The 26,517-nt window shown below is 39.6% G+C and overlaps 1 protein-coding gene across 5 annotated transcripts in view; it reads right to left on the bottom strand.

Moving 5' to 3' along the window:
* Window positions 1-26,517, bottom strand: part of LOC134632872 (caskin-2-like) — a 51,744-nt gene that overhangs the window by 17,519 nt on the left and 7,708 nt on the right. For all 5 annotated transcript variants that reach the window (XR_010094613.1, XM_063481721.1, XM_063481722.1 and 2 more), the window contains exons 3-7: window positions 12,766-12,817; window positions 8,379-8,476; window positions 6,913-7,058; window positions 4,469-4,564; window positions 3,129-3,262 (exon numbers count right to left, since the gene is read on the bottom strand). Coding sequence is in view for 4 of the 5 variants with exons in the window: in XM_063481721.1 (XP_063337791.1) it covers window positions 3,129-3,262; window positions 4,469-4,564; window positions 6,913-7,058; window positions 8,379-8,476; window positions 12,766-12,817 (526 nt within the window). In the remaining variant the exon portion in view is untranslated. The remainder of the gene's footprint in view (window positions 1-3,128; window positions 3,263-4,468; window positions 4,565-6,912; window positions 7,059-8,378; window positions 8,477-12,765; window positions 12,818-26,517) is intronic.

Below are 26,517 nucleotides of genomic sequence, written 5' to 3'. Positions count from 1 at the left end.
GGGGAACCTTAGGGTAAATTTGCTACCTCTCCTGGGAAGACTGTGGTGATAATATTATAATATTATAAGTGGTGACACCTCCTGATGATCAATTAAACAAGTGCATTTGAGTAGCAGCACCTGGCTGCTACTTATTCTCTTATCCTCAACATTACTGCTTAGCTTTTCGCAAGACTGAACGCAGTCCTTTAAACTCAAAAAAGTTGCAACTTATGAGCAAAAAAATGGTTGTAATTATTCTATCAAAAGTAGCCATTTATGGAATATGGAATAAAGGTGCAGCAACAAAATTATTTTATTTTTGATCTTTTTTTTTCATCACATACTTTAAGAACATTCATGTAACGTTTTAATGAATAGAACCTTAAATAATTATCTAACAGCTTATTAAAAATAATTTAAAACATTTCCTTGTGAGTGTAGAGTTTTTAAACCAAATGCTGCAGATAGTACTGACAGGAGAAATACCAAGTTGTAGTTTGTGAGGATAAAAGGTTCTTATTGTAACCTTCTTGCGCCACTTTTAACCTTGATGGTATGAAATCTTGAGAGGGCTGAATGTCTGAAAACTTTCACAGAGTTTAGACTTTTCTGTCCTCCATAGAAATGTTATTCTCAGATACTCCATTCAATTTACACTGTACATGTTCACCAAGTACAGAATGTGCTAGAGCAAAGATTCTTAACATGAGGTGTCATGATCAGAAATGATCTCTAAATGAATTGCTAAAGTGTAGTTTCTAACACAGGCAGATGTATATGATACTAAAACAACAGAAATTTCCCATCTTTCCAGGCACAAAGTCATATCCTGTTTGCATAAAGCTCCTCCAGTTATTGCAAAAAGGTAGAAGTTACAAATACATTTGCAGCTTAGGTATGGCAGTCTTTGAAGTGCCATAAATCCCTTAGTCTCATATTCCAAATTCTGCTGTGTAAATTCTGAATAAACTTATGTGGTTGTCAGTGAGGTGTAGGAGTGTGTGTGTGTGTTATTTTTCAGTTCATGTTTGTGTTGAGCATAGGCTTCTCTGCTACCAAGGATATCGCAGTATGACATTTTTGTATCATGCAAAAATTTCCACCAGTATTATCACGGGCGGTATGGTGTTGTACGGACATATTACTAACTATTCACTTTCAACTCCAGGACCAGGAGACGGGGAGATGGATGGTGTTGCATGAGATATTTAATAATTTAGACGGGATGGGAATAGTTGGCAGCATGTCTAAAACAGCAGGATGGGATTACATGGCAAAGACATTTTTACACAGAAATGCTGAATAAAAAAAACAGGCTGAAAGTGCAAAGTCGATTGGGATTAAACCTCATAGTACAATGTTTTCTTTTTGGCGCTGGAGAGATTGTTACAAAGTTACAGAATTAATTCAAATGGTAACAGTCCTCGTTCAGTCTTGACACATGCTCGAACATCCACGTAAAGAAATCCCAGAAAGTTGATTCTGTTCATTTGGACATAGCGCTTTCAGTGGTAGAAGCGTTTTGTCACTCATCTGAACTAGCACCATTGCTTAACAATGGGCCGTGAGGTCAGTTTCATGATTGTTAATATCCAAAATGTCATGACCACTGATCACTGGCTATGAGTACCATTCACAGAGAGGATATGGCTGCAATAACAGCATTTTAAGCGATAAGAGGGTTGCTTCCCTACCCTTCAGATCAGAGAATGTCAGCGCAACTCCACTGGGAGACTTTACCGCTCACGTGGAGGCCAGTGAGATCTGGAGGGGCGTGACTGGCAGGACTGGTCAGTCTAATCTGAACTCAAGTGGTGTTCTGTTATTGGACTTCTGTGTTAAGTTTACCCATTACAGTTTGCCTACAATAAACACCATGTTAAGGCAGCAGCATTTATAAGGTGAAGGTCATTTTGCATCCTTTTTTTTTAAATGATGCCAGCAGCAGCAGAATTATAGTACAATAGTAGTGACAGTAGTTTCATTATTTCCTTTAGGGGACCTCCCCAAGGGATTAATAAAGTTCTATTCTTTTGCACAGCATAAGTGCAAAAGTAGTTTAGGCAGTTTTTTTCTTTTGATTATCTGAAGTGAGGTCTTGGGGCAGTAGCAGAAGCGGGGGAAGACTTCCCTCAACCCAGCCAGCTCCTCCAGTTTATCTGGGGAAATGTCTGCGCATTCTCAAGCCAGCTGAGAGATATAATCTCTCCAGTGTGTGCTAGGTCTGCCCCGCGTCCTCCTTCCAGGAGGACAATCCTGGCTGGAACACCTTGCCCAGGAGGCAAACAGCTGGCTCCTTCAATGTGGAGGAGTAGCAGGTCTACTCTGAGCCCTTCCTGAATGACTGATTGCCTCACCCTGTGTTGAGGAAGAGTCCATCCACCCTTCAGAAAAAGTATTTCTGCCACTTGTATCTGCAATCTTATTCTTCGCCTTTTAAAGAACTAACAATAATAGAGTTAACAAAAAAAAAGAGACAGAGATCAACACATTTATGGCCTTTCTCTACAACGATGCTCCAGCAGAAAACTGCTCCATCAGAATTGGGCATCAATTAAAACGTGAAACAATTAGATTAAATGACTAGTGTGCCTGGTACTGACTAGTGACAATATTGACAATTAGTCATCTAGTCGCCTAATAAAATATTTTCTACTTGGGCTCAAGCTTTTAAACCAGCTGTGTAGCTGCATCGGTAATTCCCATCCCCTGTTTGCGCTTCCTGTCATGTGGAGTGCAGCTAGCGATTGTTCTAGTGACATTCGTTGGAATGATTCAGGGCGCGAATCTCCTGTAGCGTACTTAATGGTGTGTTTTTGCCTGCAGTGGGCCTGCTTTCTATTTCCCATGACTGTAAGTACTAGTACTTTAACTAGTGGGCATAAGTATCAGTTGAACAACAACTTTGTAGCTAAACTATTCGTGCATACATTTTATATTCCTTTGAGAATTAAGAATTTATTTTTTTCAATTTTAAGGGCTGAACAACAACAGTGTGCAAATGCTGGCTGTGAACGCAGATGCTCAGACTGTCAGTCAAAGGAAAAGCAATGGCTGGATATGGATATTGAATCCAGAATCGACTGTGTTACATGATACTGTATCATAATATTTAACATTTAATGCCACTCTGAGCTGCTGTTTACTTGATGATGTCTTTGTGTCCATTCCTGGCTGCTAGGTGGAGTGGGGTGGTGGAGGGAGAGTCCAGGCTGCCGTTTCCTCTTTCTCCTTCTAACAGGGCTGCTACCATATTACTGCTCAGCAGTAACTGAGTCACCTAACAAAAAATTGAAGATGAAATGGCAGAATCAGGACAGGAATTACAGCATTAGTAATACACATGTGCAAAGCCAAGCTACTTGTGGTGCATGCTAAAAATATATATTGACGTATTAGAGTGTAAATTTCGACTTATATATAGGGTTAAACGAGCACAGAGGCTTATCCGCTACTCAGCAGTCGTCTAAAGATACCACAGCCTCTGCATACACCCACAAATACCGTGTGACAAAAAACAGCCCAAAGCTTACGATTTTCTTTCATAGCCAAACTGCAAACTCAGAGCAGACGAGCGAACGTTTAACAAGCATGGGAAGTGTGCGTCTGTCTAATTCTTAATAACAGAGCCAGCTATACATCTCACAGCTGGGCTTATCCGCTGACGTGGCAGAGGCACAGGAAAAACACACTGCAATATGCAATCTCTTCACAAAGTCTAAAAGGAGCTACTGAAGCCCCTTCTGCTTTCACAGAAACGAGCTCGATTTAGCTCAGCCTTGTTGTCTCAGCAAAGGTTTGTGTTTGCCTTAGGCCATTCACATTAAAATAAAAAAAAGCATGAAAAACACGTGTTCTCATATGCAAACAACTGGATTACACATATGAAGAAAACCTATATACATCTCACTAAAGGGCTAACTTTAGTACTCTTTTTGTTTAAAAAAAATAACCCCGGGGTTCCTATGACCTTTGTAAAACATCAATAAATAAACTGTTTCCATCAAGTTTCTTCCACTTATCCAATTCAGGGTTGCAGAATGGGTGGGGCCTATACTAGGCGTCATAATGTGAGAGGCGGGGTACAACTCGAGCACCTTCTAGTCTGTCACTATAACACAGACACCACTATTCAGCTGATTCATTCGAAACCAGGACCTTCTTGGTGTGAGGCGACACTGCTGACCATCGCACCACTGTTCCATCCTCATTCAGTTAGATTAAACTAAATTAAAAGGTCAACATTAAAATAAATTACATATATTATTTGGACTATGATGGTACACGAAATTAAAGTGAAACTAACTAAACTGGAACTGGAACTAAACAGACTCTTGGAGCTGAAGGCTGTTCATGGTTATTGAACATTACTTCCGCTGCCTCTCTCATTGTCTCTCCTATTTGTACTTTCATTTTTTTTCTTTACATCAGTTAACAGGTAGTGTAACGTAAGTGCATGGGCCATTCCACAAAAATCTTCTCATACCTTCAGTCTGCCAAACTCACAGGCCAAATCTAGTGGTGTCTTCTTAGCCTTGTTCATGAAGCAGGGATTAGACTGATGCTGCAGCAACATCTCAGACTGAGAGCCAAGAAGAGGGAGAGAGTGTAAAATTAGTGCTATCAACTCATGCATTAGGCACTTGCATTCACATGTCAGTCTTCCCAACATGCTCATTAACGTGTGTGTGTGTTTGTCTGAACAGACGAACATACAGTGGCTTGCAAAAGTATTCGGCCCCCTTGAACTTTTCCACATTTTGTCACATTACAGCCACAAACATGAATCAGTTTTATTGGAATTCCACGTGAAAGACCAATACAAAGTGGTGTACACGTGAGAAGTGGAACGAAAATCATACATGATTCCATGGGCAAGGATTTCAGTATCTACAGGTCCTTCTCAAAAAATTAGCATATTGTGATAAAGTTCATTATTTCCTGTAATGTACTGATAAACATTAGAATTTCATATATTTTAGATTCATTACACACAACTGAAGTAGTTCAAGCCTTTCATTGTTTTAATATTGATGATTTTGGCATACATAACTCATGAAAACCCAAAATTCCTGTCTCAAAAAATTAGCATATCATGAAAAGGTTCTCTAAGCGAGCTAATCATCTGAATCAACGAATTAGCTCTAAACACCTGCAAAAGATTCCTGAGGCTTTTAAAAACTCCCAGCCTGGTTCATTACCCAAAACCGCAATCATGGGTAAGACTGCCGACCTGACTGCTGTCCAGAAGGCCATCATTGACACCCTCAAGCAAGAGGGTAAGACACAGAAAGAAATTTCTGAACAAATAGGCTGTTCCCAGAGTGCTGTATCAAGGCACCTCAGTGGGAAGTCTGTGGGAAGGAAAAAGTGTGGCAGAAAACGCTGCACAACGAGAAGAGGTGACCGGACCCTGAGGAAGATTGTGGAGAAGGACCGATTCCAGACCTTGGGGGACCTGCGGAAGAAGTGGACTGAGTCTGGAGTAGAAACATCCAGAGCCACCGTGTACAGGCGTGTGCAGGAAATGGGCTACAGGTGCCGCATTCCCCAGGTCAAGCCACTTTTGAACCAGAAACAGCGGCAGAAGCGCCTGACCTGGGCTACAGAGAAGCAGCACTGGACTGTTGCTCAGTGGTCCAAAGTACTTTTTTCGGATGAAAGCAACTTTTACATGTCATTCGGAAATCAAGGTGCCCACAGTCAGTGATGGTCTGGGGTGCCATGTCAGCTGCCGGTGTTGGTCCACTGTGTTTTATCAAGGGCAGGGTCAATGCAGCTAGCTATCAGGAGATTTTGGAGCACTTCATGCTTCCATCTGCTGAAAAGCTTTATGGAGATGAAGATTTCATTGTTCAGCACGACCTGGCACCTGCTCACAGTGCCAAAACCACTGGTAAATGGTTTACTGACCATGGTATTACTGTGCTCAATTGGCCTGCCAACTCTCCTGACCTGAACCCCATAGAGAATCTGTGGGATATTGTGAAGAGAAAGTTGAGAGACGCAAGACCCAACACTCTGGATGAGCTTAAGGCCGCTATCGAAGCATCCTGGGCCTCCATAACACCTCAGCAGTGCCACAGGCACTGATTGCCTCCATGCCACGCCGCATTGAAGCAGTCATTTCTGCAAAAGGATTCCCGACCAAGTATTGAGTGCATAACTGAACATAATTATTTGACTTTTTTTTGTATTAAAAACACTTTTATTTTATTGGTCGGATGAAATATGCTAATTTTTTGAGATAGGAATTTTGGGTTTTCATGAGTTATGTATGCCAAAATCATCAATATTAAAACAATGAAAGGCTTGAACTACTTCAGTTGTGTGTAATGAATCTAAAATATATGAAAGTCTAATGTTTATCAGTACATTACAGGAAATAATGAACTTTATCACAATATGATAATTTTTTGAGAAGGACCTGTAGATGTGCAAAGCTGGTAGAGACATACCCTAAAAGACTGGCAGCTGTAATTGCAGCAAAAGGTGGTTCTACAAAGTATTGACTCAGGGGGCTGAATAATTACGCACACCCCACTTTTCAGTTATTTATTTGTAAAAAATGTTTGGAATCATGCATGATTTTCGTGGGCCGAATACTTTTGCAAGCCACTGTAAAACAGGTCGGGTGCAGCCTCTGTGTTCTAAAGAGGTCAGACATGGGTAGGGGTTGTACGATGTAACAAATTCTGTATGTGCACGGTATACGCATCTGTCATTTCAAACATTCCAGCAAGCACATAGAAAGGAATATTCGTCGTTACTGCCTGTAGACTCTTTAATGGTATGCATTAATGGTATTACTGCTATTGTTGCTGGACAATACCAGCTGAGGCACAAAGGGGATAGATTTCAGTGAAATGGGAGGACAGGTAAAATCTTGGAACTTTGCCTTTAGCCTCTGGTGTTTGTCTGCTTACTCACCACCTCATAGTGTCCGTACTGTGCAGAGAGATGCAATGGTATCTGTCCATCATTGGAAGGGGAGTTGACTGAAGCGCCGGCTCTCAGCAACAATAGAACAGAGTCAGCTTTACCCTGCCACGCTGCGTAGTGGAGGGGACGCATGCCTAAACGTGGACATGAGAAAGGTAAGAAGAGGTGAGGAGACAAGAATAAAAAAGCAATCGTTTTAAAAAGTCATGTTATTAGATACAGGGACTGCTACTTAGGCATGACCTCTTAAAATGAAAAATTATATTACTTCATAATAATTATCAGTAATACACATATACTAAGGCTGTCACTGTTATTTTTGTAGGCTCGTGCACCACCTCCCTCCACTTTAATTAATATCTTATCATCCAGATCACTATGCAATCATATCTTTTGACAAACTACGGCATAAATTTAATTTGAATATGCTTTTTATTGTAACTGTTCCTCACAAACACTTATCGAAATAATAATGATGATAAGAAAGTGGATTTACATTCTGTTTACTGGAGGAGTCCACATTAGAAGTTAAACACATGGAAAGAAGATCTGAAAACTGAATTCTCAGCTAAAGGTTGGAAATTAGTCAGTGCTGGAGTTCATACTCAGATGTGGTTAATGTGAATCTTCTGCTAAGTTAACTTCTAATGACAATATAACAGTAGTAAGTGTTCAGAGGCTGGAGCAACAGTTTTTGTTTCACAGTACAGAAAGACTAAAACTTTTTCATATTTGAGAAGATATTTTCATGTTCCATAAGATCCAACATCTGTAATTGATTTACATCTAGAAGGACACAATTATGATATAAATAAACAAATATGCTGGTCTGACAAATGAGGTAAAACCTTCCACTAAGATCAAATATTAGAGAAGAAAGCTTTGAAGTATGATGCCATGTTGAATAAGGAGAGCAGTTTTATTGTTTGTTTGTCTTTCACTTCCTGTTGTTTTCTGGTTAGGTGAATTTGTTTGATTTTGTTTGTTTGTCTGATTAGGATATAGAGCTATTCTGTTTCCATGCACTGGCTGTCAGTAATGCTTAAAAAAATCAGCAATTTCTATGTCCATAGGGAGCCCAAAGGAGGGTTGACGCCCCCTGCTGAGGCCAGTGGATACAACAAAACTGAAAAGCTGGCAGGACATGCTTCAAGAGCTCTACACACCTCTGGTTTCAGGAGCCAAGCTGCCAAATTCAACTGTATGTGTTCCACTTGGAGTCTGAGGATATCTACATTAGCACTGCAGCCACTTCAAAGTGAATCATATTTATTCATATGGGTCAAATTTATTTTCAGCTGAGAGTGTCAGAAAACTTGTGAAGAGGTTTCATGCTCAATTTAACCTCAACTGACTTCTTGATCATGAACATTTGGGATTTTTTTCCCCCCTAAATTGTGGGTTTGCGTGGTGACACTGGGTTAACCGGCAAAGCTGTTCTGCCATCATGATACCGTTTATGTCCTTGATATCCACCGTGGCCTGGGCCTCCAGCAGCAGAGACAGCAGCTCGATGGTCCCCGTTAGAGCTGCATGATGCAGGGCCGAGAAGCTGCGAGAGGAGACAGAGGAAAAACATGGAGGGAGGCCAAGACAGATCAAGAGTAGGGACAGATGAGGGCATGAGAGAGTTATAAATCATCCTGTTGCCTTTACAGTGAGACCTTTTGCAAAAAAAAGTAAACTGATGTGTATGTGTGTGGTCACATCAAACGTGATGTAATTCTGATAAAGTGGGTGTGACGGTTTATGTGTGTGTATAATTTGAAAATGCGTGAGTGTGCGTGTGTTTGTTCATCACAGCTTCAGAGATAAAATCTAAGTGTTTGTCTCTGGGTGTCTGTCAGGTCACAATAAATATGACTAAGGGAGAAATTAAAGACATAAATTCTTTGGTGATGAGTTTTGCTTTTTCTGGGGGGACAGAAACACAGTGAACATTCCACATGAACTGACACTCCACAGCTGAAGCTGTGACACACTCGTCTGACATGGGGATTAAATATCTGCTTCATTCAGGCTTTCAGGTGATTTGATGCAGTCATTGTGAAAGACCTTAGTTTTAGTGATCCACGAGCAACCTGGATTCACTCGTAAACAAAACTTATGTAGTCACAACTGATATTTTTTTTTACCTATACCTCACATTAAGCAACAGGTTCATGCGGATCTGACATACAGCTTCCTGGCACACAAAGTGAATAAATCCCCACAGACTCCCATGTCAAAAGGTTGAACTTTACATCATTAAAAGGCATAAAATGTCCAGGTTTCAAAATGTTCAGTTCAGAACAAATAGATGACCTATGTCCATCTTTTATCCAAGATGTGTATTTAGAAACATCAATATAAACTATTATTATAAACTATAATATATACATTCCTTTGATCCAGAGTTATTAGGTACAGTTAGCTTAAAAGAGGCCAGGTACACCAAAAAAAGAAAACAAGATGAAACTTGAGTTGTAAGGTCTTTCAGAGTTTAGACCAGACCCGAAGCTCCGACTCTTTATCAGCAGACTGTGAGATGGCGTATCTTATCACTTACATTATTCAGATGTCTCCTCAGCACACATATACCACCATTTATTCTTTCACATTCCCGTCTACTCATCTTGAGTCATCAGTTACAGTGACTTTCTACAAACACGCCTGAAAATGTCTTCCTGGGATAATGCTGACTTGGTGACAGCAGACGATTTGTTCACCTTCTCCACACGCACACGTCTTGTCGCAGTCGTGCATGTTTGATTTCAGCACCCCTATTGTATGTCGCCTCCCACACACTGCACTGACCTTGCATGTAGACACACGCAGCAGGTCTAAGTCAACACAGAATCACATCACACGTAGACTGAGACTCAAACTGCAGTCTGGAAAGGGAGATTCTTTGCGTGTTTTAAGGCCTACTGAAATAAAACTACAAAAGTACATCTGAAGGGAAAAACAGTAAATGTCTTACACAAAATGTGCATCCTTGAAGCATATCTACACAGGATGAACAGAAGAGCCAAACTGAATCAAAACCAATTACTTTATACCAAAAAATCTAAATAATAAAAGTACTGACTCACAGCTGCCCTAATGGGAACAGTTTATTTGTCTGCAAATGTATTCAAACAAGACTAAAACATATGTAACCAACCAACACCGGCTGATCACAGAAGTATAACCAGGCAACATGTGGACACAGTGGAGCACGGACATCATGGAGCATTTCATATTTTCATATTCTTTGGGCTTTTTTGCTTAAAGATGACATAGAAATAGGCCTTAAAAATATCTACACAGCACAGTCAGGACAGTGGTGCAACAATGGCACTGCGTCTTCCAGCTCCATGAAAGCCAATTCTGAATGCTACATCATAAGAAGTTAGGCTAATGTTAGCACCATTGTCCTATCTATACTATTTGGAACACGGCTCATCAACTAGCAAAGATGCTTTATTTCTCTGCCTTCATAACTTCTTGCTGCCTCAGCCACACTAAAGGAAAAAAGGCTGGTAACCATCATGGGACCATGAAAAGTGATTGCATTTAAGTTTTGCTGTCTGGGATCACCTGTAACTAGTTACAACAATTAACTGGTCACCCAGAGAGCATGCAGCACCCTCAATCCCTGGGACAGCAGTTTAAGTCACAAGGTGACCTGTCTCCAAACTATCTCGGTTGGACAGCTTGCCAACACACTGCAATCAGTCAGAGTCACTCTGTGCCAAGGAGCAACTCGTCTGCTCCATCATTTATTTCTCCAAGTCAAGACACAATGAGTTACTAATGTTTGTGGCATTCAATTTTGTATAAATTACACTAAGTTTAACACAGAAAAGAACTCCGAAAACCTTATTGTGCATCTCATATGTGAGTAGATGCCGCTAAGAGTGTTTATTAAAATTGATATAGAAGGGGAGATCAAATGTATCAAAACAAATGCATAATCCGCTGGATGGCTCAAATCTGTAAGTGCATTGCCAAAAGTTTTGGTTCTGTCTCTTACTCTTTACTCAACTCTCAATTCTCATTCAGAGTGTTTTGAGCCAAACTTCACATATTCCTTCTCTGTAATAATACTTAAAATGAAGATAAGATAAGATTTTTCATTGAAACAGAGCAGAACTGAACTAAACAGAACACTTTGAAGAAGAGAGGAGGCAAATCCCAAAACACACACACAATGATATAGTACACCTTGTTTTCCTTTCTTTTCCAGTGTTTTAGGCTTTTAGTTTCATTTATACACAGAGATCAGCACACAATGAAAGCATCTTTGCGTGTCTTTTCTCAGCAGTGCACACACTCAAAGCAACATTCACATTTCTTTCCCTTCCCTTCCTCAATAGGCGCTAGTGCATAACAAATATCTCTTGCTAGAATAATGTCTGAATGTTAAGTTAAAGATTAGCCAAATCAATATGGGCAATATTCCCTGTCCTATTCTTTCCTGTTCAGACACTCAACAGTAAATGCAACAACACAAACGGTTTAATATATAGAATCATCCCTATAGTACTGTTTAGTGAGTTGTGCCACTTAACTTCAATAATTAACACCGACAGGTGTCCAACTTGGTAGATGACACAGGACGCAAACTAACATGTCACTCTATGTACTCTATATGTCACTCTATAACATGTCACTCTTCTTTCAGTATCCTGCTCTGTTTGCACACTATCTGTACGCTAATTTTAACAACTACTCTGCTCTGGTAACTATTGTCCATGATGTAAATATGTAAAAATTGTGTTTTCTGTTCTGTGTCCTGTTCTTTTTGTATATGCGTGTTTTTTTGCTGCTGATACAACCAAATTTCCCCTTGTGGGACAATTAAAGGATTATTCTAGTCTATCTACTCTATTCTACCTCCAGTTTTTTTCTCTAATTTGTGAATATATGCATGAGACCTTCCCTCCAAAAAAAACATGAAAATGAAAAATTTAAATAAATAAATAAATGTTTTGTGTCAGTCAGCATCTCATACATGTCACCAATGACACATAGATTTCATGTTTATATGGAGGAATATTAATAAAGCAACTCGTGCTCCACCTCAGTCTCAGTTCTCAGAGCAACACAGTCCCCAGCAATTTCAGAGTTCATCCTTATATCATAAACATATTCAGTTTTCCTCAGCCTCTTCTTATTGTTTTCATTTTTAGTTTGTCAATACGCTGACAGTGGCAAGCCTGCCCCTGGCTCTGTACCGCACTGCAGTTCTGATGCAAACAGAAACAGTGAGCAACAGATTTGAGGTTTTTCACGTTTAATTATGGTACTATTATAAACATATTGCATATAAGTGCCAACTTAACCCTATTCATTCATAAGCTGATACTCCATCTTAACACAGTTTTATTTCTGATTCATCGCCATCATGATGCACCAAAGTCACTTTGAAGGCAGCAACTGAATAGGAGCGGTCTCAGACCTGATGCACATCTTCAAAGCAACCACTTTGACTGGATATGGTTGCAATAATGTTGCTCGGTGGTCTCCAGTCACTGTTTTCCATAGAGTGTCTGTAGCCTTAAACTGCAGGAATAAAGGTAACATCTTCTATAAACCTCTGGAGGAAGTCAGAATGAATCTAAGTGAATATAAAGAATCATTTTACTCCAAGCTCTAACAGACATTATCGGAAAACAAAGAGTGAGGTAAAAGCTCCGAAGGACACTCTGTCAGTACATGCGTGTGATTCTACTGTGAGTCATTCTGTGAAGACTGAACACAATCTGCACATCAATCAAGAAACAATGACTCTTCCATTGCATTCCACTGACTCAGCTTCATGTTCATCTCTCGCTGAGACACACATAAACACGTACACACATGCACGCCTCTTACCCATCTGAGTCTTGGTAGTTGATGTTGAGCCTCTTGGTAGAGCCCAGCAGCTCTGGAAAAAGACAGACATGGACAAAATGACAAGAGGGTCAAAAACAGGTAATTGCCGACATATTTGCTTTTTTCTATTTGTTTTTATTCAGAACGCTCTGCCAATCCCTCAAACCTGTGTGTGCCTTCAAAATGTTTCTCTTTCCTCTGCACTTCTCTCTGTCGTCACTCCCTTTATCAAACAACCTGACATCCCTGACAGAATGGAGAGCTTTCCTCGCCTCCCGTTGTCTCACCCTTCCCCATCTCGCAGCGAGTCTGACACCCTCACAGCAGCCAAATGATTCATAAACAAATGATTCAACCTTGCAGAAATGTATGATTTACCCTCATTTACATCGCCATCTTATCACAGCTCTTTAAAATTGAGAGTGACAGCCTAAAAAACCGAGCATGCACGGATAAAAGATATACTTGGTGCAAATATACCAGTTCAGTCTTCCTAACTGACTACAGGTTGTTGTTTTGTTCCCCACTCTCCTTGGAAGAGACAGTGCTTCTTATTCCATGTCTCACTCATTCACTCAGCACTCCAAGACAGACTACACTGCAATGATCTTTTGTCTTGCAATCTTCCTGACTCACAACAACTGAGTTGAACTCAAATTGAAGAGTAGTTGCCAACAAACAGGTTTAGCGGTTATGAAATAAATACATTTTATTCAGGAACCTTTAAAAAGTTTGATAAAATATCAAAGTCAGACCTTTTAGTGTAACAGAACTAAATCTTGTACGTGCATATTTCTCTTTTCTTTAACTATCCAACTCACATCTTACCATCATCCCAATGCTTCACTCCACCCTTAATGCCACATTTTAACTAATACCAAACTACACTCCGATAGCAAATATAATCCATCTTCAGCATCTAAAAAGAAATGAAAATCCTCCTCACATAGTTCTATTGTTTCTCATCCTACAGCAGAGACTGGCAAAGTAAAGGCTCCACTGTCTACCAAGGACCCACACAGGAACCAGATTACCAGGCCCTCTAAATCAGCACCATTCATCTGAGTCAATTCCCTTCATTGTGTTTTCCCACACAGGTGTGGAAAATCACATGTGACTGTGTGTGTGTGTCTGTAGAGGTGTGCAGAAGTGTGGAAAACTTGTTGCACTTGTAGAAACATTGCCAGCATCAACTCAATAGTCCACGGTTTCTACAGCTATGATTACAGTTGACATGTTGATCATTGCAAACTGTGACATCCACCCTTGCTGCAACCATTTTTATTAGTGCTTGAGCCAAATAGCAGACTGCAGACAGATGGATAACAGGTTTCATAGCTTTAAAAAATGACCGCATTGTTGATGAACACAGTATAGATTAGGGATGTGTGCGACAACACAATTAGTCGTTGTTATCACTATTCGGTACCAGACGTACAAGTCGTTTAGTGTAATTGTTAACATTTTAATTGTGATTAAGGGTTTCGAATGCCTTTGTCTGAGTTTTTGACATTGTCCTATTCAAGGTTCACAAATTTAACTCAATGTCTGAGTGTTTCTTAGCTTTAGACGAGCTGGTTAGCCTCATTTTTTTCCTCATGTAGTCGACTAAGAAATTAGTTGCCAGGAACATCCCCCAGGTCTGAAAAGTGAACCCAAGGAAGTGTCTTAAAAGTGCATTTTTTCTTTTCCTTTTTTTTTGGGGGGGGGCCTCAGGGGGTGACACCTATGTATGCAAAAAGATTATCTATAAGATGGTTCTACAAAGGTCTATATGAGAAAAAGCATTTGGACTTGACCTCAAAATTCTTTAACTTTTTGGTAGGCCACTGTTCACCACTGTTACAAGGTTTCTCCATTTGTGGATAATGGCTTTTATCGTGGTTCGCTGGAGTCTGGCCACTGCTACCCCTCAGCCTCCTAAAAGATAGACCTATGGAGCAATGATTAAATATTATTTCTGTCTTTTTTTCTGATATATTGATTTTCCAGTCCACAAAAGTCATCAAGAGAAAATGATTTGGATTTAGATTTTTAAAGTGACACGATCCTGTAATGTAACTCATGTGTAAAACTTAAGTTCGTTAATGATCCAATTTAACCTTTACAGACTTACGCGGGTCAATTTGGGTAACTTCTAGGAAACTTCAGTGAATTCAGTGGATAAATTAGAAATTCTCACTTCATGTGAGGAAATCAGTAAGAGTGTTTGAACACTTGTGCATAGAGAATAAATACAGTCACGCCTAACACTGCTGTGTTCATTTTACAGCAGTTCCAGTTTAGGTGCAGGCCTTTTGTAGAGCTGATGTTGCTGAAGACATACATAAAAACAAGAGTCCAAAGACACAAAAAGGCACATTGATAATTAGACAGAGGGGCTGGGCTCAGTACCAAAGCGGGGTCTGAGATGTCCCAGCTACCAGGAAAGAACAGAGCCTTTCAGGAGTTCTAGTTACAACATGAGTTGGAATTCCTAACATAGCACGCCCACCATGAAATCCTACATGTTAGCTCTCTATGAACTGTGGCCTCCCGACTTTCCTGCCCTAGCTCTTTATCTCTTTGCACAAAAGCAGCAAGGGCCTCCTTTTCACATAAGCATACATCCAATTAGCAGCATCTTGACTCAACGTCATTCCTAAGAGTTGGTAACAAGAGAGGTAGTAAATCTCTAATATTGTGTTTTCTTGCACAGATGGAGAAATGACGGGGTCTGCTCTCCTCTGAAAGCTGATGTCTATAGACCAAATGAAAAGATTAAACACTAAGATATGAGACGATGTTGATGTGAACACCTTCTGCCAGAACAAAGAGCCAAAAAAAACCCAAAAAACACAGTGCTGTGTTTTGATAGCATCACCAGATGCATTAGCAGTTTGCAAAACTACTGTTGTTATGTTCCCACTGCATCTTTCTCACAACAGCTCAAGCATCCCGGACAGAAAAAATGGATCTCGACTCTTTGATGTGGAGATAATGCAGATGAAGGAAGAGTGGAGGAACAATCAGAAGAGATGAGATGAGCAGGAGGAGAAATGAGTTTCAGGTAATATGAGGGGGAAGTTTCTTTTTAGTGTATATGTATGTGTGAGGTGAAAGAAAACATGTAAATGAGTTGTTGAAAGTCTTGCTGCAAGATCAGACGAGTACGGCTGTGAACCCTCTTTATGTTGGGAAAAACCGGCTGGAAAATATAAATTTAAAAAAAAGAGCACAAAAAAGCTGGCCTGCTTATTTTTGTCTCCTTCAACAAGACTGGAGCTGACAGAGATGCGTGTTGGTTTAGTTTGTACAGCTGCAAAACTCTGTTTAAAATGGCTTTGATCATCATCTACTTGCGTAAAAAATAAATGCATAAAGCCAAAATACACACTTGTGTATAAAGGCATACTGTTTATATCTGTCTCTATGCTGGCAAGAGATAACTCGTTGATGGCAACAACCAGAACCTTCATTAAAAAAAATTACTAAAATGCTGCAGTTTTCCTCCAGGTCCCAAGAGTGTGTCATTATACACTACATTGTCTATGAGCTATACACATTAGCAATATAAAAGATGGAAGCAGATACCATGAAGTCATCCACTGATTTCTTAAATCCCATTTTGAAGCCTTGAGATTAGCGTTTTCACCATCACCATCTCTGCTCCATAAAACTAGACTTGAGGAAGCAGTGCGTCTGACTGCAAAACCGCAAGCTCACTGGGTAATGACTTGTGATCGAAAAATAATTATTCATTGAGCCAATGAAACACAGTATGACCAAGACTTCTAAAACAGACAATTTTGTAGTCAATATGACCCACAAGCATGACAAATCCCATAAACTCAATAGGAAAGAGTACATATAATATTGCCAAATGGTGGCCTTCAGATAGAATAAAGATTTGAGGGATGTTCGCATTGGCTTAATTCTTCTCACTTGGAAATAACATCATGTTTTATGCTGTTTATTGCCATTTTTGTACACTGTACAAGAAAATAGCAAGTACTGCTACCTAACTAATTAGTTTTTCTTCATTTTTACATTTTAAGCAAGCAGCAGCAAGTACTAAGGTGAAACTCTGCAATGTAATGTCAGATAGCCAATTATGTAATTTGTAGTGTCTGTATTTTCAGTATGATATCAGAAAGACAGAAAAGTCTTTTAAATGCCTTTTGACAAAAACATAGAATTAATCCCAGTGTTTACTTGCAAGCTAGTCTCTTTGAAATGTCATTATAGTTTTCCCTCTATATCTGGAAAACAGTCCATGGACTTATCCCACAGAATATGCAAACCCAATTACACCCTTACCGACTTCTCATTTACAACAGCAGAGAAGGACACTTGATTTAGGAGTTGTGGGCTGGGACAACCGCCCCCACCATGGGTTGTGGTAAAGACCTCATCAAGGGAAACACTTATCTGAGGAGCACATCCATCTAAGTGCACTGATTACTGAGAGAGTAAATACAGTCCCTCAAACGAAACCACCAAGGGAGAGCAGAGACTAACCCTGCTTTACTCTGGCTCCATAATGTATGTATGCATAAAGTCAAAAAAGCTGAAAAAAGCTTTATTTTTTGACACAACAGTGACAAAATATAATGCAGTACTGCAACTTAAACCACCCAAAAGTACAGTCATTCAAATAAGCTCATCTTTAAACACTTGTACTTTTCATAGATGAGGAACTTGCATATTTTTACTTAGGTAAAGTTTTGAATTCCTGGTGACGCATTTTCTCTTCTAGACTGTTCCCCTACTATTGCTGGGATAAATACACTTACCAGTTACACACCAGAGGATCGCTGTAGTAAAATGATGCTATCAGCAAGTGGAAAAGTTTAATCTTTCTGCCATATTGTTCAAAACTCTTTCCAAAGTTATTACTAGTTTCACCTCAGATTTTACAATAATATCCTCATTCAGCTTGACATTTCATTCAATTTGAAACTTCAAATTTGGAATTGACCAAAGTGTCACTGTGTGTCCATTTAATATGCCTCAGAGAACAGCAGCTTGTCAGGTGTAATAAGGTATAATCCTGCAAAGGCATAGCTCCACAGCCCGACATGTAATGCATATTAATGCAGCTGGCTGAGCAGAGGAATATACATCTGCCTGCACAGACAAACAAGCCCTACAGCAAGAGCACCATGAGTCTTTAAATACATAACTGAGTGGCAGCCAAATGGGGTTTCCTAGCAGACTAACACCTGCAACAGAACACCTTTTGTTTTACCCCCAGTTGTGCAGGGACGCAATGTAGCACATGAGCTGTGAATGAAAATGAGAACTGCGTGTTCAAGTGAGTTGCAGAGCTTCCTAAAACTACTCATTAAAGACAGGACCGTAAACAGCACACGGCACACACCCAAGGGCATGCACATACACCAAAACTTGCAAAGTGACACACTTTGGCTTCATCAATTCTTTATCAATTGCTCCAGCGCTGTATCGCTTGCTATAAGAATAAGTGCTTGAACTGGGTCTTGAGAAAAACCCTTAATATCAAAACAGCTCCGGGCTGCATTATCCAATAAATTTGCTCCATTGTTAAAAATGAAGAAAGTAATCTCCCATGGTGCTGCTGGCAACTAGGTCAGACACACTCAATATTCTCTGCCAATAAGCCAGTATGGAAATGAAACAGATCTGTTGTGCAGCGTGCACATGAACCAGTGTGAATGTACACAGGAGACATGCGCACAGCTGTACATTTCATATTACATAACATGTCAACCTTGCACCCTAGCAACTAAACACTTTACATACCATTCAAATCATGTTTACCCAAGTCACTTTGCTGCCCCTCCTTCATTTTTCATGCATTCTTCCTACAATTATAAGACCTGAAGCTCTGTTAGACTGTTTTAAAAATAACAAAAATATTGGTCTTGGAGGAATGATTACTTCCTGGGTGTACTTTGGTAGTACTTTTGTATTCTCTAGTGAATCACCATACTCTGAGGTCAGGTTTTAAGGCTTGAATTACCGCTGAATAACAAAACGTCATCTTGTTTTGAACCAAACACAGTGAATTTCTTATTCACTTGTGAGAAGCACATAAGTAAACACTAGCATTACAAGTACAGTGTGTACCTATCTGCTTGGGTGGAATAGAAAAAACCCATAATCAGTACCTATGCTTTGAAAGAGGCTATAATTTTTGTGAAAATGAACCTGATAGCTATACAAATATATCCAGCACAATACGCTTTAAATGTAACCTTAAAGGAATTGATCCAATACACAGGTGATGGACAAGTGTGCTCTCAGACCTGGTCACATAACTGCTGCATGTGGTTAGGTGTCACAAATCACACGCATCCATTCACAGCAGTGATGCCAAGCAAGTTACAGTGATATAAACATGGAGGCCTGAGTTATGAAAAAATGGTGTGCATACAGTGGCTTGCAAAAGTATTCGGCCCACTTGAACTTTTCCACATTTTGTCACATTACAGCCACAAACATGAATCAATTTTATTGGAATTCCACGTGAAAGACCAATACAAAGTGGTGTACACGTGAGAAGTGGAACGAAAATCATACATGATTCCAAACATTTTTTACAAATAAATAACTGAAAAGTGGGGTGTGCGTAATTATTCAGCCCCCTGAGTCAATACTTTGTAGAACCACCTTTTGCTGCAATTACAGCTGCCAGTCTTTTAGGGTATGTCTCTACCAGCTTTGCACATCTACAGACTGAAATCCTTGCCCATTCTTCTTTGCAAAACAGCTCCAGCTCAGTCAGATTAGATGGACAGCCCTTTGTGAACAGCAGTTTTCAGATCTTGCCACAGATTCTCGATTGGATTTAGATCTGGACTTTGACTGGGCCATTCTAACACATGGATATGTTTTGTTTTAAACCATTCCATTGTTGCCCTGGCTTTATGTTTAGGGTCGTTGTCCTGCTGGAAGGTGAACCTCCGCCCCAGTCTCAAGTCTTTTGCAGACTCCAAGAGGTTTTCTTCCAAGATTGCCCTGTATTTGGCTCCATCCATCTTCCCATCAACTCTGACCAGCTTCCCTGTCCCTGCTGAAGAGAAGTACCTGCAGAGCATGATGCTGCCACCACCATATTTGACAGTGGGGATGGTGTGTTCAGAGTGATGTGCAGTGTTAGTTTTCCGCCACACATAGCGTTTTGCATTTTGGCCAAAAAGTTCCATTTTGGTCTCATCTGACCAGAGCACCTTCTTCCACATGTTTGCTGTGTCCCCCACATGGCTTGTGGCAAACTGCAAACGGGACTTCTTATGCTTTTCTGTTAACAATGGCTTTCTTCTTGCCACTCTTCCATAAAGGCCAACTTTGTGCAGTGCACGACTAATAGTTGTCCTATGGACAGATTCCCCCACCTGAGCTGTAGATCTCTGCAGCTCGTCCAGAGTCACCATGGGCCTCTTGGCTGCATTTCTGATCAGCGCTCTCCTTGTTCGGCCTGTGAGTTTAGGTGGACGGCCTTGTCTTGGTAGGTTTACAGTTGTGCCATGCTCCTTCCATTTCTGAATGATTGCTTGAACAGTGCTCCGTGGGATGTTCAAGGCTTGGGAAATCTTTTTGTAGCCTAAGCCTGCTTTAGATTTCTCAATAACTTTATCCCTGACCTGTCTGGTGTGTTCTTTGGACTTCATGGTGTTGTTGCTCCCAATATTCTCTTAGACAACCTCTGAGGCCGTCACAGGGCAGTTGTGGAGCTGTTTTGCAAAGAAGAATGGGCAAGAATTTCAGTCTCTAGATGTGCAAAGCTGGTAGAGACATACCCTAAAAGACTGGCAGCTGTAATTGCAGCAAAAGGTGGTTCTACAAAGTATTGACTCAGGGGGCTGAATAATTACGCACACCCCACTTTTCAGTTATTTATTTGTAAAAAATGTTTAGAATCATGCATGATTTTCGTTCCACTTCTCACGTGTACACCACTTTGTATTGGTCTTTCACGTGGAATTCCAATAAAATTGATTCATGTTTGTGGCTGTAATGTGACAAAATGTGGAAAAGTTCAAGGGGGCCGAATACTTTTGCAAGCCACTGTAATAATCTCTGGATTGTAGGGGGAAATTGTTCCTTGGACATGCTAAAAGGATGCAGGAGCAGTGGCTTAATTTCAGTTAAAATAGGTCAGTGGACATTCTTGCTCCTTGTGCTATGGTTTGGGTTCAGTTAACAACCCTATATAAGGTATATGATATTTCATTTCCATGAAGTACCATAATTTAGCCACTTATACAGAATGCTAATACATTACACCTCTCTAAATTATCAGTCTGGTTACACAAACACATCATGGCAATCACAGATTATTTTCTCTCTTATCAAAGCAACGATTGCAACCGGCCTCCCATATCAATGGCGCAGCCACGACTAGAAGGATTTTACAAAGCAACATTATTTAAGTAATGTAATCTTGCTTACATAGGATAAATCTGCTTCCTAGTAAGGTTGACCTTCCAGATATGTTGCTCTGACAGCCAATCCAACAACTGTTTCAAAGTAGCAAGAAGCTGGGATCACACCGACAATTTAATCCAGCTAAAACATTAATCCACAAATGGAGAACAGATCTACCACTGAAGAGGCAAAGGAAGAGCCACATACCAGGATTGAAACACCTCTTAATAACAAAAAACATTACGATAGATTGACTAAGGAGACATTCCTTTCTCTTTCTTTTGTCTTCACTGAGTGGCGAGGCAGTCATTCCCAATACTAGAGGAAATATGAGACCAGTTCACCAAAAGTTCACCAGCCTGGAAAACCTTTGTGTATTGCTTGCACAACTTGTGCTGGCTCATAACCATCAGCTCTTTGATGATGTGGAGTTGTCTAAGGAGTCTGCTATGTGCACCCGTTTTTGCAAATCGTATTTATTTTTTAATTTTATGCTCTATATTTGGTTTATTTCATTTGTACTTGGGTTACAGCCTCGAAGGTAACTTACCTGGGTCATTTGTTGTGTATTTACTGTTATCAAGCAAAGACACAAAGTACAGTTTGAATGACTCATCTTCCACCAGCTGTTTGCTCACTCCACTTTCAAAATCGTGCCAGCAGCACAGCCTTGAGGCTTTTTCCAATCCAGCTGCTGAGGTGTAAAAAACAAAAATCAATTGACCATGAGCTACTATCCTCACTGACCCCCTCCACTAAGTTAACTATCAAATGATTATTGAACTTGCAGCTACAGCTACATGAAGCCCGACTCTACTACACAGATGGAAAAGCTGTAATATTTCTTTCTAGCTTAAGAAGAGAGCTCAGTTTGTCCTCCTCTTCAAATTAGGCATAAGATCCCAAACTCTTCTTTTAGGACACAAACCAGGACAGAAGCTACAACACCACGGACTGCTCTAATCAAACAAAACATAACAGCCATGACACAAACCCCATCATCCATACTAATTAACTGACATTTTATTTGCTTTGATAGTAATCAATATATCAAATAAGTAAGCACAGAAGGCATGGTAAAAAATTACTATTTCATATGACCTGAATTGCATTTGCAAGCTTAGAGGTAACCTGACTAAAACACAAATGTATCTAAGCTACAATGTGACGCTCACATTACTATCTGTGCTTTGAGTGCCTATGTAAATATCTTTAAAACAATTATCAGCATTATTATTATAAAGAAGAGAAACATCTCCACATTCAACTATAGGCAAATATAGAAACAAAGTGAGGAAAAGAGTTTTTGACAGCCACTCATAAAGCATTTAAGGCACTGGAATAAAGGGATAAAGTTCTAATAATGTTACACTTTAAGTCTCACATCGTAGAAACCTCACATCCTTCTGCATCCTTGTTGGGCTGTTGAGAATCCAGAATTTGAAAAACAACTAAAATGAAAACCTAAAGACATCAGATCCGCTTGTTCTTTCCATGTCACAGATGCCTAACATAGACACACACTGATCTGTTCATCCAAGACACTGTTATCCTGTTATCCTGGCAGTTCTTCTTACAATGAACAGAGTACAAAGTCAGCACAGGATGGGATTTTTATTTGCATTCAAATCAGCGGAAGAGACATGAAGAGTTGCAAATGATAAAATGTAAATGAATGTATTAAAAAGAGAAAAGAATGAGAAAACTGAGAGGATCAAAGCAACATGAACAGCGTCTCCTGCTGATGCTCATTAGCTACAAGATGCATTTGGAAAGTATGCTCCTCGTCCATACACGTTCCAGTAAATAAACACCGAAACACCTCCATGTCAGACAATCACATGTCCTTGTCTATACAAGCACGCAAGTAATTCCACAAAGTCAAACTACGCTGCCTACAGATACAGAATTTTTCTCTTTCATCTCATCACAGATTCATATCCAAACACAAGAAAACTGTTCCAGGGCATGTGGAGGCAGCGACACCGTAGCCACAATCTGAATGCCACAATCATTCACCTGCCTGACTGGCAGCTTGTTCTTTTTAGCAAGAAATACATAATAGACCTGAAGATAGCCCTGAAGATGAGTTCCAATTCTAACTATGTGTTGCCTGGAGCAAGTAATAAAAGCCTAGCTGTGCTAGATTAAGTGGTGCTGTCTATTGGAACCACACACATGCTACTTAATTACTTTAGTAATTAAATAGCAATCCTAGACAGGCTATCCCATCTGTCAGGGAAGGAAAGGGGTCAGGATTAATGTGTGTAGAAGAGTAGGTGAACTCCAGAGCTTGTCACACACTACTTGGCTGCCACCCAGCTGTCTGGGTAATAAAGTAGAAGACTGATTAGCCCAGTTAGCCGGTTAGCTAATGGGCTAACTACAGCACCCTGCTGCTGTAGACTCAAAACTAATGAGACGGGACAAAAGTTAAAGAAGTGAAATTCATTCATGTGCTACTACTGGATATTCAAGAACACAGCACACATGTGGCAGTCTGCACAAAGACACATAATTGCACGCAGACACGCAGACATACTTCTTCTTAGATTCGTTCAAGTCTAACAGACTTCTAATCTGACATTTAGCCAGATGGGTTATCCCTAAATCAAGGTACAGGGATGAGGGAGGTGTAAGTGGGGGCTGTTTTTAGAAAAGACAAGCTGAAACCAAGACTTTTATAGTTAAGCATTAGGTTTGGATTCTTCTGAATTAACTTTGGCAAGCTAGAGACATTTCTTGACATATATAATAGTTTGTCTATACACACTACACTTCTTTACGATACCTCTAGCAGGAATTATTACATAAAGGTTGTCTGAGCAGGTTTTTGCATAGATCTTAGTTGTAGCTATGGAAATTATTGTTCATCTTAAAATAGATCTAACTCTATAAGGGTTGTAGCAATGCTAGAGTTTCCAACTTGATGCCGAAACCCAGGAAATACTCGATATTCATTAGCATTTTTAAGGAAAATTCTGACACCATCCTTGTCATTTTTTGAAAAAGTTACATTTTTAATTTTCATCTAATTTAAGACTACATTTTAGAAAGATAGGACTCCGGAGAACTGCAAGTGAGAACGTCAGTAGTGACTGAAAACCCCTCTCTGCTAACTGGACAAATGGAAACCTGTTCACCTGGGGTGTCCAACTCCAGGCCTCAAGGGCCAGTGTCCTGCAGGTTTTAGCTATGTCGTTGATCCAAAACAGCTGATTTAAATGGTTAAATGAGCTCCTCAATATGTTTTGAAGTTCTGCAGAGGCCTGGTAATGAACTAACCATCTGATTCAGGTGTGCTGACCCAAGGTGAGATCTAAAACCTGCAGGACACCGGCCCTTGAGGCCTGGAGTTGGACACCCCTGCGTACACAGATGGACAAATTTCTGGTACCATAAATTACACTTCAGTTTGCAGCCCTTCACGTCCTCAACCCTGCTCCTCAGGCCTGAACGACTAACATTTAACTATGAACTAACTTCTGATAACTGTGTTGTGCAAATTATTATCTAATCCTACGTTAACTTTTGGTAGCCTTTAGTATTTAGAGTTTTTTGACTGGTGTTTTAGGTATTTTCACACCTAACCTTTGCAGTTAAATATTGTAGTTAAATGTTAGGGTTAGATTGATCTGTACATCTGTACATCTGTAGGTTTAACTTTGTATGTAAAGAGCCAGTTTGACTGTAAACCAGCCCAGAACAAAAAAGAAAACATGTCAAAATGAGATGCAATATTACCAACAGACCTTAAAATGAGACCACAGTATTGACACAATATTTAATGAGACTATACTGTAGGTTTGCTGTGTGATGTGAAAGATGTGAAATCCTAACAGTGAACAATCCCACATTTGTTTAGAAAACTAGTGTTTAGAAATTATATGGTTTTGTAGAAAGGTCATTAATGATTAATCAGTAGGAAGCCTAGTATGAAGTGTGAACTTCTTTTTGTAGTATGAGCAGAATTTTTGAGCAAGCACCCAATCAGAAAGCCCAATTTCTTGCAATAAATTTCACTGTGCTTTTCCGCAGCAGAGAAACAAGTGGTCTCGTTAGCAGCCATAAAAAAGACTTACAAATCTCAGTGGAGCGCACATAACTCACAAAATGTCACTGTTTTTATAGTTTTGTGTTAAAAAGTAGTTTGTGCAAAGTGGCAAACTTTCTATACTTCCACCTTCTAAAACATCAAGAATCACAACTTTCTTTAAAATGTAGTTTGTGCAATATTGTCTGATCTTATTTAGAGTACACTGAAAAAGATTAGATAATTTTTCAATAGCTTTTCAGCAATGTAGCTCACAAACTATTTCTAAGCTTACCTTGACTTGTGCTCTAATACCCTAAATGATGCTTAAAACAGCTAATGTGTAGACAATATTTTTTGATTGATATTTATTTCCACCTTTTGTTACATGGAAATTTTTTTAATAAAATAAAAACTGACATGTTTAAAAGTCTTTTAGTGCTTCATCAAATTGATTCTGAACATTTAGCCCATGAAAAAGAAAAGCGACTCGTCAAATAAACACAGACCTCCAAAGAAGTCAACGAGCCAATCAGCCAACGTACACATTAAGGCAAGCCTTTTATACCACAAATAATAATAATCACAAATATTATTATTTTGGTCAACTCTTATCTTAGCTATGTGTTAACACTGTTAAAACTTAACGAACTTCATGTAATTTTTTGAACATCAGTCTTTTTACAATGGAATTTTTGCAACTTTAAATAACTGAAACACACACAAAAAAACAGCTAACCTCACTAACCCACAGCCACCATTATGGGTGAAGACGGCCCAGTTAGCAGCCTTGGGAGAGCTGACCGCAAACTGTTACACACTGCACAGAGAGGACCATGTCAGAGAACCTCTGTGATCATGAGCAAGTGCAAGTTTGTAAATTTTACTTTTTCTACATAGATCTTGTTGACCGAAGGCTCTTTAAACATCTTGGCTTGAGCTGAACAAGTCGGAACCATGCTGTTGGACAAACTCAATTTTACACCAATGATCTTTTTTTTCATTATTATGTATAAGGTCTAAATCAATATTAATGTACCTGTGACAGGTCTATACCAATATAGTCAGTATGTGGAGATTTTTGACCACATGCCTGCCAAAGAACAATCCACCCAACCTCACCTTGGTGATAAATATATATACATTCTAGGGTAAACATGTAAATATAGGTTTCACTCTAAGATATAATGGTGGTATAATTTATTGCTGATATTTGGAGATTATTAGCTAAACTAGGGCTGGTCAATTAATCAAAAATGAGTCAAAAACAACCTCTAATTAACATAATCCTGCAACTTGCAGACTTTTTTGGCATAATATCTGTTGGG

The sequence above is a fragment of the Pelmatolapia mariae genome, linkage group LG8 (genome assembly GCF_036321145.2).
Source record: "Pelmatolapia mariae isolate MD_Pm_ZW linkage group LG8, Pm_UMD_F_2, whole genome shotgun sequence".
Taxonomy (NCBI): domain Eukaryota; kingdom Metazoa; phylum Chordata; class Actinopteri; order Cichliformes; family Cichlidae; genus Pelmatolapia; species Pelmatolapia mariae.
Note: the sequence above shows the minus strand (reverse complement) of the source record. Positions and strands in the feature narration are given on the sequence as shown.